The sequence below is a fragment of the Prionailurus bengalensis genome, chromosome D3 (genome assembly GCF_016509475.1).
Source record: "Prionailurus bengalensis isolate Pbe53 chromosome D3, Fcat_Pben_1.1_paternal_pri, whole genome shotgun sequence".
In the NCBI taxonomy this organism is placed as follows: Eukaryota; Metazoa; Chordata; class Mammalia; order Carnivora; family Felidae; genus Prionailurus; species Prionailurus bengalensis.
The window spans coordinates 7,360,661-7,374,924 of record NC_057356.1 but is presented as its reverse complement, the minus strand read 5'-3'; the positions used below and the strand labels follow the sequence as shown (position 1 = coordinate 7,374,924).

The following is a 14,264-nucleotide window of genomic DNA, read 5'->3' as shown; positions in this document are numbered from 1 at the left end:
ACCTGGCCCCATCTTCTTCCATCTGTTCTGGGAAGAAGTTCTTCTGTAGAGACTGAGATCCTGACAATCGATTCCTTATAGCGTTTCTCTTTTAGGAAGAGGTGACCTCTAGAAGTTGATACGTGAAACTGTCCTGGGGGAACCCCTGAGCAGCTGTGATCCAGGCTGCCTCTGCTCTGTAACAGAAGATGGCAGGGACTTTGGGGGGACCCCTGCTGGACTTCAGAAACAAGATACTCCCAGGCCTAGAGCCAACTGTGTGCAGACAGTCGCTTTGTCTGAGCTCTGTGTTATCATTTAGTCCCTAATGGAAACAAGACCCCTGCAGATGCCTGGGGAGACACAGCTCCGTTCCCCCCAGTTAGCAGCTGTGGGGACGGGAACCATCGCCTTGTCCCTCTGTCCGGAGGTTCTGCTCAGGGGCCCACCACACGTTGTTGGACTTTGTGGTGTGTTGTACCGGGAAGTGATGGCAAGTTGTGTGATCCAGCACTTGTCCTTCCTTTCTCAGGAGAGCATCCTGCCAGCCCCTGCTCTCCCCACCGTGAACCTCCCTGATGGCCTCATTTCGCCTCCTGCAGCCACCACCCTAGACCCTACGGATAGGCCGGGCTGCGATCGAGCTCCCCGACCTGGAGACCCCTTTATCCAGCCTACAGACTTCGGTCCCTCTGCACAGCCTCTGAGTGTCCCCCAGCCTTTCCTCCCAGTGTTCACCATGCCCTTGCTGTCTCCCAGCCCTGCCCCGGCGCCTGCTTCCCCTGCTCTGCCGTTAGCCCCACCCCCGGCCACTGCCTTGAGCCCCCTGGCTCCACCCGCCTTCCTACAGCCGAAGTTTGCTGGAGCCAGCAAGTCACCCTCCGTCATCACGCACACGGCCTCCGCCACCCTCACCCACGATGCATCTGCCACCACCTTCAGCCAGAGCCAGGGCCTTGTCATCACCACCCACCATCCCACCCCCTCGGTGTCACCCTGTGGCCTGGCACTGCCTCCAGTCACCCGGCCTCCAACCGCTGGGCCTTCTCAACCCTGTTTAACTTTTGTGCAACCCAAACCGGTCTCCTTGACTGGGGGGAGGCCCAAGCAGCCCCCCAAAATAGTGCCTGCTCCCAAACCTGAGCCCGTGTCCTTGGTATTGAAGAATGCTTGCATCGCCTCAGGTAAGTCAGTGGAGGGAAGCCAGAGTCTGGTCTCCCCTTCCTGAGGAATATTTCCCTGTCCCCGAGGCTTGCAAACTTGTCACACACACGCACGCACACACACACACACACACACACACACACACACACACAGTGACGTGAAAGGAGTGTTCTGATCTGCATGTGTGTGATCTAGTCTCTTATGTATACCCTCTGTTGCTCTTTTAAAGTTAGTCTCAACCCAGTTTGAAAAAGCATGGTCCGGGTGATCTATAATCCGTCCTAGGTCTATAGGTCTATAATCTGTCCCCTTCAAGGAGAAGTTACAAAACAAAGGTCAGGTACCCTTGTGGTCTTGTCTTTCCTGTGGTGAGGAAAGCAATGTCTGAGCAGCAACAGGAGCCATGCTTCTCCTGGGGAGCACTGTGCAGTGGGCCTGGGCCTGGGCCCAGCCAGGCCGCCCGTGGCTCAGGGACACCACCCTCACCTTCTTGTTCTGGCAGCTGCCTTTTCAGGACAACCTCAAGCAGTGATTATGACATCAGGCCCTCTGAAGAGAGAAGGGATGTTGGCTTCTACTGTGTCCCAGTCCAATGTGGTCCTCACGCCTGCCTCCATTGCCCGGGTGAGAGGGCTCTGGACAGACCCTCGGCATCCTTATAACCGCAGTGTGGCCCTGTTCTTGGGTGGTCCTCACCCAGCATGACTATAGTTGGGGGTGACCTCTCCCTCCTGTGTCACTCAGGCTCCTGGAGTCACGGAGTTCCACAGTGGCATCCTGGTGACAGACCTTGGCCATCCCACGAGCAGCCAGCCAGCCCCCGTCTCTCGGCTCTTCTCTCCAGGCACAGTGCAAGAGTCCCTGGTGAAGGGCGAGCAGGCCTCTGCCACGGGTTCCAGTGAGTGTGTGCTCCAGCCGGAGCAGTTGGGACTTCGTGGGCCAACTGAGAGCTCCCACTGCTGGGTCAGGGAGACCGCCTGTGGGCTTCCCTAGGTTTGGGGCTGGACTCACAGGATGTGCAGTGACATTTTACAAGCCCGATAGCGGCCCAGGCTAGGAAGTGCTCGGCGTTGTGCCAGATCATCCACAGCAGCAGAAAGGCGGCAAGCGTGTGCAGTGTTGGCAACTGATGCACTCGGGGGACCACCGTCCCTGAACTCCTTTAGAAAGGCCTGGCTCTGAGCTGCCTGTTCTGATCCAGAAAAGGGACCGAAGAGTCCTTGTCCGCAGTTTCCAGAAAACGGAAACCACCCAGCCTTGTCTACACATCAATGTAGCCGTCCCTTAGTTTTCAAGAACCTCCCATCTGCTGAACCCATTTCCACAGCGTGGGCCTTCCATTGGCCAGATGGTCGGGGTAGAACTGATTTTGCCCCGTGAAGAGCTGAGAAGCCAGGGGTAAACGATGTGCCCGAGGCTCTGCCCCTCATGGTGGGGGTAGAACCAGAACCCAGGCTCCTTCCTTTCAGATGCCACATCAGAGAGGGAGACCAAAGGTGCCTTCTTGTCTTAAGTAAAAGCAGGGCGTGGCTGCTCCTGGAGCTCTGTGTAAACGGTTGTCTTTTCTGAACAGGAAGACACGAGGAGGAGAGATCTTTGCTTACAGAGATCAGACAGTACAGGGACTTGTCCAAGGAGGATTGGAGGAACAAGGGCCTCCAGTCCGGAAAGATAAAGACAAAGACTGTGAGGCCCCTGCAGTGATGTAAGTTAGGGCTCAGGTGGAGGCCTCTTGTCCTCTGAGGCACAGAACCCTGGGCGCCAGAGCCGCGGGGGGAGTTCTGCCTGAGAGAGCACCGCAGGGAGATCGGTGCCACGGAAAAGAGTGCGCTGAGTGGGGCAGCCCCAGGGGCTCAGAGGGACTCCTGAGAGATGCCAGTGACCAGGACATGGCTTGCGTGGGAGTAGGCAGGATTGAAGAAAGTATAAGAGAACATATATGTAGCGTTGAGAGAACAAAAGTAAACAGGTACCTGGGTACTTGACACACAGGGTAAGAACCAGAGCCTTACAGACGCTACGGAAACCCCAGGTTGCCTCCACGTGGCTTTTTAGGAGGTTGGGTTAGCAGTCACACCTCCCCTCAAAACTCTCCGTGTCCCCCAAAACCTGTGGCTGGTCAAGCTCAGACCGTGTTCCCACTCCATGTCCAGCCAGCCTTCTTCAGGCCTTGTCCATACCTAACAGAACCCTCCTTGAGGTGTTGGCAAGCATTTCTCCCGTTTTTGCTCTGTGGTCGCCGTGGGAGGTTCCGGATGGGTTTCCAGGGTTTGGGATTTGCAGGGGTTCCTTTCATGGGTGAGGACCATTCCAGCTGCTGTAGCCGGCCATGTTCTAAGAGGAGTCTCTGTTCTTCTCAGGTCGAGATTGCCCAAACTCAGGGCAGGCCTCTCCATGTGCTTCAGAGCAGAGCCCCAGTCCCCAGTCTCCCCAGAACAACTGCTCAGGGAAATCTGCAGACCCCAAAAATGTGGCTGCTCTAAAGGTATCACAGGTCTCTCTCGGGTCTTGATTTCCTTGGAGGGTTGGGGAGGAAAGGAGAATATCAAGGGGCCACTGGGGCAGCTGCGTCCCTTACTAGGGACACAGAGGAAAGGAGGACCACGCACTTGGCTGGTGCTCACCAGGCTGGGGTGTAGCATCAGGACCCTGGACGTTTGCTACCTTAACCTCGAGATCAGGTCCCCTCTTCCCATTCCCCCACCTACCAGTGAGGCCTGAGCCCCGGAATCAGCATCGAGCCCTGTAATATGCCAGGAGGCCGCAGCTGGGAACTGGGTCCGTGGAGGAGGGGTCTGAGGGTGACTGGGAGGTGCTGACCAGCAGCAGTCGTGGCCCCTGCCGAGGTGCTCCATTCTGCAGGGAGGGGAGGTGGCCTTACAGAGCACCGCATCACAGTGACCCTTTGATTCCCCAACAGAACCGGCAGATGAAGCATATTTCAGCTGAGCAGAAAAGGCGCTTCAACATCAAGATGGGCTTTGACACCCTTAACAGTTTGATCTCTAATAATTCCAAGCTGGTGAGTGGCATTGGGTGGGTGGGGAGCCGCTTCATTGGCCTTGGTGCCGGGCGGACAGGCAGGGTCGCCGTGGCCGCTGCGGCTTTGACCCCGCCGCCCCTCCCACAGACCAGCCACGCCATCACGCTGCAAAAGACCGTGGAGTACATCACCAAGCTGCAGCAGGAGCGGAGCCAGATGCAGGAGGAAGCCCGGCGGCTGCGGGAGGAAATCGAGGAGCTCAACACCACCATCATGTGAGACTGGGAACGCGGGGCCCGGGGCTGGCGCCTTGCGCTCCTGTGTGCGTGTCACAGAGGCCCCGTCACCCGTAGCCGCCTCTCTGTTGCAGCACTCTGGGTTTTTGTCATCCTCCTCCTTCCGAGGCCCCCCCCCCTCAGGCCTGCCGTGGCCGACAGCGGGCCGGCCCTGCCTGTTCGGTGCCCCGGGTCCAGCTTCACCGCCAGCCTCTCTGAGCTGCCTCTGATTCTGCCTGTTGCAGCTCCTGCCAGCAGCTGCTCCCCGCCACAGGAGTCCCTGTCACCCGGCGCCAGTTCGATCACATGAGAGACATGTTTGACGAGTATGTGAAAAGCCGGACCCTACAGAATTGGAAGTTCTGGATTGTATCTTTGGGTTTTCTTGCTTCTCCCACCCCCCAGCTGTGGGTAGGCTGAAACAACAGACACTGACACCCCAGCGATTTTAGAAAAAACCCACATAAATGGTTGTCGTTGGGCTCATCCAACAGGCGGTGCCGGCTTCCGCCTCGGGAGAGGGGCCTGGCCAGGGCCGTGGCGTGAAGGGAGTCGGTCGTTGGTGACCGTCCCGGCTCACGGCTTCCTGGGGAGGCAGAACAGGCCCGGTTTGCTCTCTCGGTGCCTGGGAAGTAAAGACACTTGGTTGCAAGGAGCTAAAGCCGCTTGTAGAGGCAATCCTGTAGGAAGGAGCTAGGGTCTCATCTGACACCTCCTGGCAACCGTCTCAGTCGTTGGGGTAACTTACTTAGGGAGGGTGAGTACTGCCCCTGTGATGGATGAGAAACCAGGGCTCACGAACGACTGAGTGGCACAGTCAGGATTTGAAACCAGCTCCCTCGAGGCTGTTGTCTGGGTTTGGGCCACGTGGCCTCTGATGCTGTCATGAGGCACATGCACCTGAGCGCTGGAGTCTGTCTGGGGCCAAGGCGCGCCCACACTCAGCTTCCAGATGTCAGCAGGGCCCCTCTGGGGGACAGCTCCTGCCTTGTCTGTACCCTTCCAGCCACATCTCTGCCTCAGACGGTCTGTACACGTGGGAGGTTGGCCACGTGCCTCCACCTTGTTACTGACACACTGAGAAGACAGTTGTTTGGGAGCAGAGGATTTTATCTGCTTTATTTGCACTCTGACAGCTGGTTTTGAAGAGAGGAGAGGTGACAGACACCGGCTCTGTTTCCTCTGCTTTGCCTGGCTGGCCCAGCCTCCCTCTGCCCTCATCACTGATGGAGCTGGGTGACAGCTGGGATGGGCCAGAACCTCTTTAGGAAAATGGCACGTTCCTCATTGGGCTGAGGCTTGGACCGCAGGCACTCATGGCTCAGACCAAGGAGAAAATGGAGCTCATTGCCTTCACTAAGCTGATTGCCTAGGATGGTTTGGGAGACCTATGTGGAATGTGACTTAGAGCCAGCATGTGTGTTTATCACCAGACACAGGCCTCATCTATCTCTAGACAGGCAGCTTCCCCCATTTGGTCTGCGGCGTGCCTCTCCTATTCTTGCCGGTGTACATAAAGACCGTTGGTTTTCCTGTCGTTGTGCCAGGACCCCGTGCCACACCAAGCAAACCTCTCAGTCCCTGCCTCTGGCCTGCTCAGTGGTCATTAACCTGTTGCTCAGTTACAGTTAGATGGGAACATTTTAGGGGAATGTAAGGGTGCGTCTTAACCTACCTAGATGTCTGCCTCTCATCCACTGTCTGCGCAGTCACTTGCCCGCCCCGGGGGAATTGCTCCTGGGCAAGCCTGTAGCTGGGCTTCATTCTCCCCACTCTTGGTTACATGTTTGCTGGTCCTCCTCCTCGCTTACGTTTTCTTTAACCCACGTGCAATGCAGTTCAGTATCATCATCAAGCCGCTGTTTGAGTCCTTCAAGGGGATGGTGTCCACCAGCAGCCTGGAAGACCTGCACCGGACGGCACTGTCCTGGCTGGACCAGCACTGCTCCCTGCCCGTCCTCAGGCCAAGTGAGTAGGGGCTGCATGGGGGCCGAGGCGCCACGGGGGCTTGCCAGCCCCTGCACGACAGTCTCGGAGAGAGGCGGGCCTTCGCTGCAGACAGCGCTGTAGCCAGGCCAGGCTCCACCGCGAGCAGCCGCTCCAGCAGGGCCGGGAGCGCGGGATGATGCTGTGTAGGAGGCCCCGAACCGGAATGTGCCAACCGCAGGGCGGGGGCAGAGCCCCTGGCGCCTCTGCTTGGCTTCCTACCATCCCTGGGTGTCACCGTGCTCAGGTCCATCTTGCGTGGTTACCGAGCACCTGCCATTCACCAGGCCGTCTCGGGTGCTTTCAGATGTTTTCGGATTTAATTCTTGTAACTAACAAGGCGACGCCCACACGTTGAGGTTATAGAGGGGTGACTTGAAAACAGGTGGACATACAGGAACGGCTTGGGATTCTCTGCCCGTCTGCAGGATAGGAGGCGTGATTCGGAGAGTCACCCTAGGGGCAGAGAGGCTTTGCTGGCATTCGTCCCTCAGTGAGCTCAGCGCCTCTGCTTTGGCGGGCATGAGAATTATTACCACACGGGTCGTATGTGTAACACCTTGCGTGCCATCCGTCGGGCTCAGAGCTGCCGTGTGTGCCTGTGTCCCTGGGCTAACCTTCCCCTTTCTTCCAGCGGTGCTGAACACCCTCCGGCACCTGAGCACCACCACCTCCATTCTGACAGACCCGTCCCAGCTGCCGGAGCAGGCGGCAGAGGCTGTCACCAGAATTGGCAAGAGATCGGGGGAGTCTTAGCGCCTAGCAGGCACGTGGCCGCGCAAGATGCCTCGAGGCTCTTTCCTGCCTGCGGAGAGGATGCTGCACCCCATGCCTCTCCTGATGCGGAGCTCAGGGCCCCCCTCCAACTCCACTGGCCCACCGGGCCGCTCAGAACACTGTGCTCAGGTCTGAAGCAGGTTCGGGTCCTGCCAACAGCAATAGCCCATCTTTGGGAACCCCTTGCTGTGAACTCTCACTCAGCGACCTCAGTCGTGACCTCCCCTGCCCTCGGGCAACCCAGACAAAGTCCTGTCCTGCTGGCGGCCTGCCAGGCCCATGGTGCCGGTGCAGGGAGTAGATGGGACAGAAGGGGCAGGGCCTGCTCCTGTGAGCTATAAGAGGCATAAGGGTTCCTTTCCGGTTCTGTCCTCAGACTTAGAGATACTCGCTCCTGTCACCCCTGGGTACTCGGACGGCTCCGAGTGACTCCTGTGCCGCTCTGACATGCCCACGGGGCAGGTGGAAGGCGTCTCTCTTTCCCCCTCAGACTCTGACCTTGTAAGTAGGTTTGGACGGCTGCTCAGGCTTGCGCACGGTAGGCCGCCTCCCACCGCACGAGCCACCAGGGAACCTCAGAACCCGTGTGCACAAGTGGTGGGTGTGAATGCACGCGGGACAAGAAGGAAAGCACGAGCAATGCAAAACTGCCGCCCTGGCTTAGAAACCCCCTCAGGCGGCACTGTGGTCTGGGAGTGACTTCGTTCTGCCTGGTGTTGTGATGGCCACACGTCGCTGACTTGAAACCGTGGCAGGGACTCGGGTGGGGCCTCCTCGGGCATCGCCTCACTGCATGGCCCTCGTTCTCCGCTTGCTTCCAAGCCATAGCCTCGGGTGAGCCAGCAGTGTTCCGTGGATGCGTACAGCCCCAGGGTGGAGCGTCTGAAAGGCCAGACTCCAGGGTGCCGTCATCGGTCCGGTCATCTTGGCCGGATTGTTCAGCCAGGAGCCCCAAACCGTAACAGTTCTCGGACCAAAGATGTCACCACACCCAAAGTCTGTCCTGTCTCGTGTTTGGAGGAAGAAATTGAGTGTTGACAGGCAGAACTCTGGGGCAGCCAGCCTTCGAGCTGTCTCTGGGCACCTCCAGATCAGGCAGTGAAGAGCTACACATATTTGATCAAGGTGGAGGGATATCGGGGGCCATGGCCTGCTTCCAAACGTGGGAACTGCAGCTGGGGCGTCCAGGCCCGTCCTCTTGCTGTACCTGTCGGAGGAGCCGCGGATGGAAGGGCGGGCGCTCACTCTAACACTCAGGAAGCCCAGCCCAGGGTACCTTCTTGTTGAAAGAATGTGCTTCTAACGTTCTGCTGTGAAGTTCGGAGGGTCAGTGAACTTCCCATTCAACCTCTGTCCTCCCGGCCAGAGATGGAGCCTGGGCGGTGCTGGGCAGGCCGGAAATCCTGGGGCAAGCTTTGCGGGGGCTCTGAGGGCTGCCTCCTGAAAGGTGGGTCCATTTGGAGGCTCCCACTGCTTCCTGGAGACCTGCCGAAGGCGCTCGGGGGCAGCCAGCCCTGCCTCAGCCTCAGCTGATGGAGAACAGAAGGGGCGTCCTCTCCCTGCCGCCGTCGCTGCCGCGGGTCACCGACCAGCCGCCTGTTCCCTCGTCTGTGCTTCAGCTTCACAGAAGAGCAGCCTGGCGGCATCCCTCAGCCTACCGCGGAAAAACGTGTTTACAGGCCTTCCAGATCACTTCCCTCAGGGGTGAGCACACAAGGCTGGGCTAATCCTTAATATCCACTGGGAGGTGGTAAGAGAACTCGCCCTTCACCCCAGGACAAACGTGAAGTCTCCCTTCAAAAGGGAGAAGACCACCACGGTAAGAACTCATTACGGTCAAAAGGAAAACCACATGATGTCCCCAGCTGTGAGGGCTCGTGGAGGGTCGTGAGCTCAGTCCCTTCCACAGTTCCTGTGCCTTTGTAAACCGTGTGGATGGCCACAGTGCTTGGCCCACCAAGACCTCTCCTGAATTAGCAGCCTTCCATGCACCCCGTGCTGGGAGTCTTTTTTTTTTTTTTTTCTTTAACTCCTTGGGATATAAAATTGGCCTCCTGCTTCTTTGGCCTACCTCTCCTCCTCTCCCTTTTGCTGAATTGATGTTCATGTTTCTGTTTTGTTGAATATTTAAGGCTGTTGGTCACGTGAGACTTTGAGGTGTGTGTGTGTGTGTGTGTGTGTGTGTGTGTGTGTCCTAGCAGACTGTTAACTAGATGCATGTTTTTGTTTCGAGATAATTACTTAAATCCATTTCTCTTGGTGCTCACAATTACCACGGCTGTAGGGCCACAAAGCTGTATCTCTTCTCACAGACACGATTGTTTCTTGTCCCAGAATCATTTCTTGTTTTGGAGTCTTGCTCAATGAACATGGCCAGAGGGGCCCAGCCAGCGTGCAGGGACAGCGAGACCACTCTTCCAGCAGCCTCCAGTGGATGCTGACCATGGGGCTGTGCTTTGTTTACGCTCATTTTCACCCCTGCTCCTGCCTCTACTCCCAGAAAAGAAACATTAAAATGCTGACACTTTGGAGAATTAGAAAAACAATCTGAAAAGGGGGGGGGGAAAAAAGCCCATCTGGCACATAAATCTGAAAAGCATTTCTGTGAAATCTTTCTGTGCCATCAGTTCCCTTCACACTGCTGCGTGCTCTGTCACAATGAATGGGACATGCAGGGACAGGGCAGGTGCCGCCGTGGGGCTTTCTGAGACTTGGCGGGCTGTCCCTCCGTCTCTGGCCTCAGGTGGTTCTGCACCAGCAGTCACCCTTCATCCACCCAGGATGCTTCAGCCCGTGCACCCTGGCCGTCGTCCAGCCGTTTTTCTCACACTGGAGCAGTGGTCCCAGCCTCAGACGTTAGCGTTGATGAGATGTTAACAGGCATCACGGGCTCTTGTCAGGAGGAAGGAACCCCCAACGCCGCCCTGTTCCTGGAGCCTCTGCAAGGAGAGGTCGCCCACGTGTCTTGGGCACCCGGCTTCCTCGGCTTCCTGTCCTTGTGACCTGACCCCTTCCCCTTGCTAGAGGTTGGGCCTGAAGGTTTTTCTGCTCTGGCCAATAGAAAGATGAACCTAGACTGTGAGGGAGCATGGCACCCCACGGTGGTGCCGGCCCCCTTTGTCTCACCCCAGGTGAGGGGGTGCAGTGGTGAGTGACCCGAGAACTAGAAGAACGAGAAGTGGGTTTGTGGTTTCCAGGCTCACAGGCTGTCACAGTGTAGCTGAAGCATGCATCTGCATGGGGCCGGGCCGTCCTCAACGGTCTCTACCCCGCTGCTCACGGCCCTGCACGCCGGGTGCAAGCTGGCCCTCGCGGTCATTTCTGTCTGGTGGGAAGGTACCTTTCCCTAGAGATACCCTGCTTCCCATTACGCACTTTGCCAGTGGTGACACCCGCCCGCCGCTCGCCGGGATTTAGCTGTGCCAAGTGTTCCTGCGGTCGTGGTCTCGTCGAGGGAGCTGGGTGCCCAGATGTGGGCACCATGGCAGCCGTGGGCCGTGGTCTGTGCCTCGTACGTTCAAGAGAATCCTCACCACGTCTGAACATGGACAAAGGGAGAGGAGGGTAGGGCTAGAGGGTGGAAGAGCTTGGACGCTCAACACGTTTGTACCGTTCAGTAGTATTCTCCTTGGCCTTGAACCCGTCTGATCGGAGAGGCTGCGGGATCAAGGAGAGGCCTTAGGACCTACCGTGCACATCCACAGCTGCTCCATTTTCTTTTCCTTCCGAGGACTTGGCTTTCCTGGCTCATCACACGGGGGTTCTGTTTCCTTGTCGGGGGTTTTGCGAAAATCAGCCTTTGAGAAAAGAAAAGGGAACTTTTCACGTTGAATGTTGGCTTTGACTCTGTGTGTGTGCGTGTGTGTGTGTGTGTGTGTGTGTGTGCGCGCGCGCATGTGCGTGTGCATGTGCTTGCACAAGCCTGCCTGCGTGCATTTACTTAATGGAATTTTATTTTTGTGAAATTCCTTCCCAAGTATGTAGCAAAATTCACCTCCCTCTCCCAGTCAGACTTTTGGTGCCATAGTCAACCCTGGGCATCGCTCATTTGAAGAATTCTTTTCTGGGTTTCTGAACAGAGGTGTGCTACTCGCAAGGCTTGAGGTTCTGGAAGGTTAGGAGACACTGACACATTTTTCCATAGAGTTTACGTCCTACAGTTGAAGGGTCTGAAGGGCTCTGGCTCAGGAGACATGACTCCAGGCTGTGTCTCTCCCAAGGGAGCTTGAACACAGCCCGTCCCCTACAACGCCCTGCTCTCTCTGTACCCGAACCTTCTCGGACAGCCCTCGAAAGGAAACCGGATTCATCTACTCACTTTGTAACACCACGGCTGAGCCACCATGTTCTTTTCCAGGTTTCAGTTTATTGTGTACCTGGCTCGTTTTTTCTGTTGTGAGCTCTGGTGATTGTGTCAGGGCTCCATTAGGAGGAAGTTTCCTCTCGTGGTCTGAAAAACAAAACCGGAGAAGAGCCTTGTTAATCAGAGGCTCCCTCAGGCCTGTGCCATCCAGAACACCACCCCTCATGCTCCGCTGTTGAGAAGCACGTTTCCACCAGCTGTATTCAACACTACAATGCAGTTTTAAAACTATATTTGCATCCAAGACAATAAAAAGCTGTATTTTTTTGAAAAGCCTGTGACATGTGGTCTTAAATGGTACTCTGTTGGGCTATGGAAGAGATGATTCAGGGAGATGGGAACAAAGTGATGCCAAGACGGGCTCACTCATTCTAACCTTGAGGGATGGGTGCAGCCTACGGTGGAGGCCTTGGCGGCGAGAAGAGAGGCCCGAGGTGGGCAGGGGTTCCTGAAGAGAGGCTGCTGTAAGGGCCCGTGACAGAAGCCCAAAATGACCAATTCTTCCCATGAACTCTCCAGGGCCTGGTGTTCCAGGCCTTTCCCAGGTGGACAGAGCTCAGTGGTGCTTGTACAAGCTGCCCATGTCCCCATCGGGAACCTGGGCAGATGGCACCTGGCCCATGCTGTTGAACAGGGTGGTTGTGAGGTTCACATAAAATCACGTCAGGGTGTGCGGTCACCCGTGGAGCACTGTACTTAGTATAGTCGGGGTGCCTGGGTGGCTCAGTCGGTTAAGCGTCCGACTTTGTCTCAGGTCCTGACCTCGCGGTTCGTGAGTTCGAGCCCTGCGTCGGGCTCTGTGCGGACAGCTAGGAGCCTGGAGCCTGCTTCCGATTCTGGGTCTCCCTGTCTCTCTGGCCCTTCCCCTCTCGAGCTCTGTCTCTCTATCTCTCTCTCTTTCTCAAAAATAAACAACCATTAAAAAAAAGAAATTAAAAAAAAAAAGTATAGGTCATCATCAGAATGGCTAACACTGGCCCCAGGGCTGAAAGTCTTCTGAGTCATGGTGATGGCCCCAGGGAGCTGTGGTCTCCCTGCTGACCATGGACCCAAAACCATAGGTGGAAAATGCAGGGAAGTTGAGCAGCAAAGATGTCCCGTTGCCGTGCTGAGAAGACTTTGATGATCTGTGTTTAATTTAGAAGCTTCTCTCTTTTCCATACCATCTTCCTGCGTCCCCCACCGCAGTCACTTGTGCCTGGAAGGTGACCCAGTGAGCCAACCAACTCGTGCTACCTCTTGCGGGCGGCCTACTGTACAGAGCTGCCAGCCTGTCTCACCAAACGGCCCAGATCTGAATCTCTGACTAAAATGCTGTGGGTTGATACACCGGCTCTTGTCTGATCAAACCTGATGCCTCCCCCAAAGAAAAAGTCTCAGTGACACAAAGCAAGATTTTAGGTCTTGAGAACAGGAGGCCCTAGAAAGAAGTGAGTGGTTCTCAGACTCCTCTGGGCTGAAGAAACTCAATTTCCATTGAGCAACAGGTGTCTGCTTTGCTCTTTTTAAGTTTTTGAACACAGCTCCATGTCATGTGTGGAATCTTGAAAGATGCTTGAGACGGGGCGCCTGGTGACTCAGTCAGTTAAGCATCTGAGTCTTGATTTCAGCTCAGGTCATGATCTCATGGTCATGAGATCCAGCCTCAAGTCTGGCTTGGCACGGAGCCTGCTTGGGATTCTCTCTCCCTCTCTCTCTGCCCCCTCCCTTTCTTGTGCACCTGCACTCTCTTCGTTCTCTCAAAATAAATGTAGACTTTTGAGAAAAAAAAAATGCTAGGGACATAATTCGGAGAAGAGGGTTAAGTTTTGATAGACTGGGAGAAGGGAGACAGAGCGAGCAGAGGGAGTGAGGCCAGTGTTCTAGAGACTTCTTCTTTCGCATCAGGCTCTGGGCTCCATGGGGCATGCGTGCCCCTGGATAGTTCTCAACCTGATGGTGTTGCTATTCCCATTTCATAGAAGAAGAAATCAAAGTAGTTGCCAAGGTATTAAGGCCACATGGATCAGAGAAGTCTAAAGAATCATTTTATTTTTTACCTTGTAAATAGCCTCTCCACCCACCAAATGGGGAGGATTATCCTTGACTTGTCCTTCCCCTCCCCTCCCCTCCCCTCCCTCACCTCTCCTAATGCCAAGTCTGGTCAAGTTCATCTTTTAAATCTCTTCCAAATACATTACCCACTTTGCTCCACGCCGCTGCTGTCACCAGATCCAGGTTGCCGTTATTTCTCAACCAGTTCACATAACAGGGCCCCACTTGCTCTGTCTTGTGGTCTTCATCATAGTGTGAGTTTGGAAAAGCCCAGGTCCAGCCACGTCACTCCTGTGCTCAGTCCATCCAGGGCCTTCCAGATGAGGGCCAAGCCCTGGTGTCTATTTCCCCCACCCCGCCCCATCTTGCCCCTCTGGCCCCTGCTCACTTTCCCCACCTCATTTTCGCTCGTTTCGGTTCTTTGAACGTACCATGTTCCGTTGCATGTTGTTTCACTGTTAAGGTTTTTCCAAGGCTTCTTTCCTCTGCCCAAGCCTCCCCCCATCTCCATGCCTTCTCCTGGCTCATTCCCATTCTTTCTTCCAGTCCCATTTCTGAGACCTCAGGTCTTCTGAAGCACGTGCAGGGAGTCAGGCCTCAGAGCACCCTGTGTCTGCTCAGGACACCTGTTGAGTTTGTCATTATCATTTATCTTCCCTAACAGGCCCTGAGGCCCAGTGGGGACAGGGACCCGGTGCTGATG

General features: G+C 56.0%; 1 protein-coding gene across 1 annotated transcript in view; it reads left to right on the top strand.

The window, feature by feature from the left end:
- LOC122470179 (MLX interacting protein) overlaps positions 1–11,800 on the top strand; it is a 61,237-nt gene extending 49,437 nt beyond the window's left edge. Inside the window, exons 9-17 of the mRNA XM_043557510.1 lie at positions 512–1,163; positions 1,646–1,767; positions 1,888–2,041; positions 3,504–3,628; positions 4,064–4,165; positions 4,274–4,401; positions 4,647–4,770; positions 6,240–6,369; positions 7,022–11,800. Coding sequence (XP_043413445.1) covers positions 512–1,163; positions 1,646–1,767; positions 1,888–2,041; positions 3,504–3,628; positions 4,064–4,165; positions 4,274–4,401; positions 4,647–4,770; positions 6,240–6,369; positions 7,022–7,143 — 1,659 coding nt within the window. The 3' untranslated portion in view covers positions 7,144–11,800. The remainder of the gene's footprint in view (positions 1–511; positions 1,164–1,645; positions 1,768–1,887; positions 2,042–3,503; positions 3,629–4,063; positions 4,166–4,273; positions 4,402–4,646; positions 4,771–6,239; positions 6,370–7,021) is intronic.
- The last annotated feature ends 2,464 nt before the right edge of the window (positions 11,801–14,264 follow it).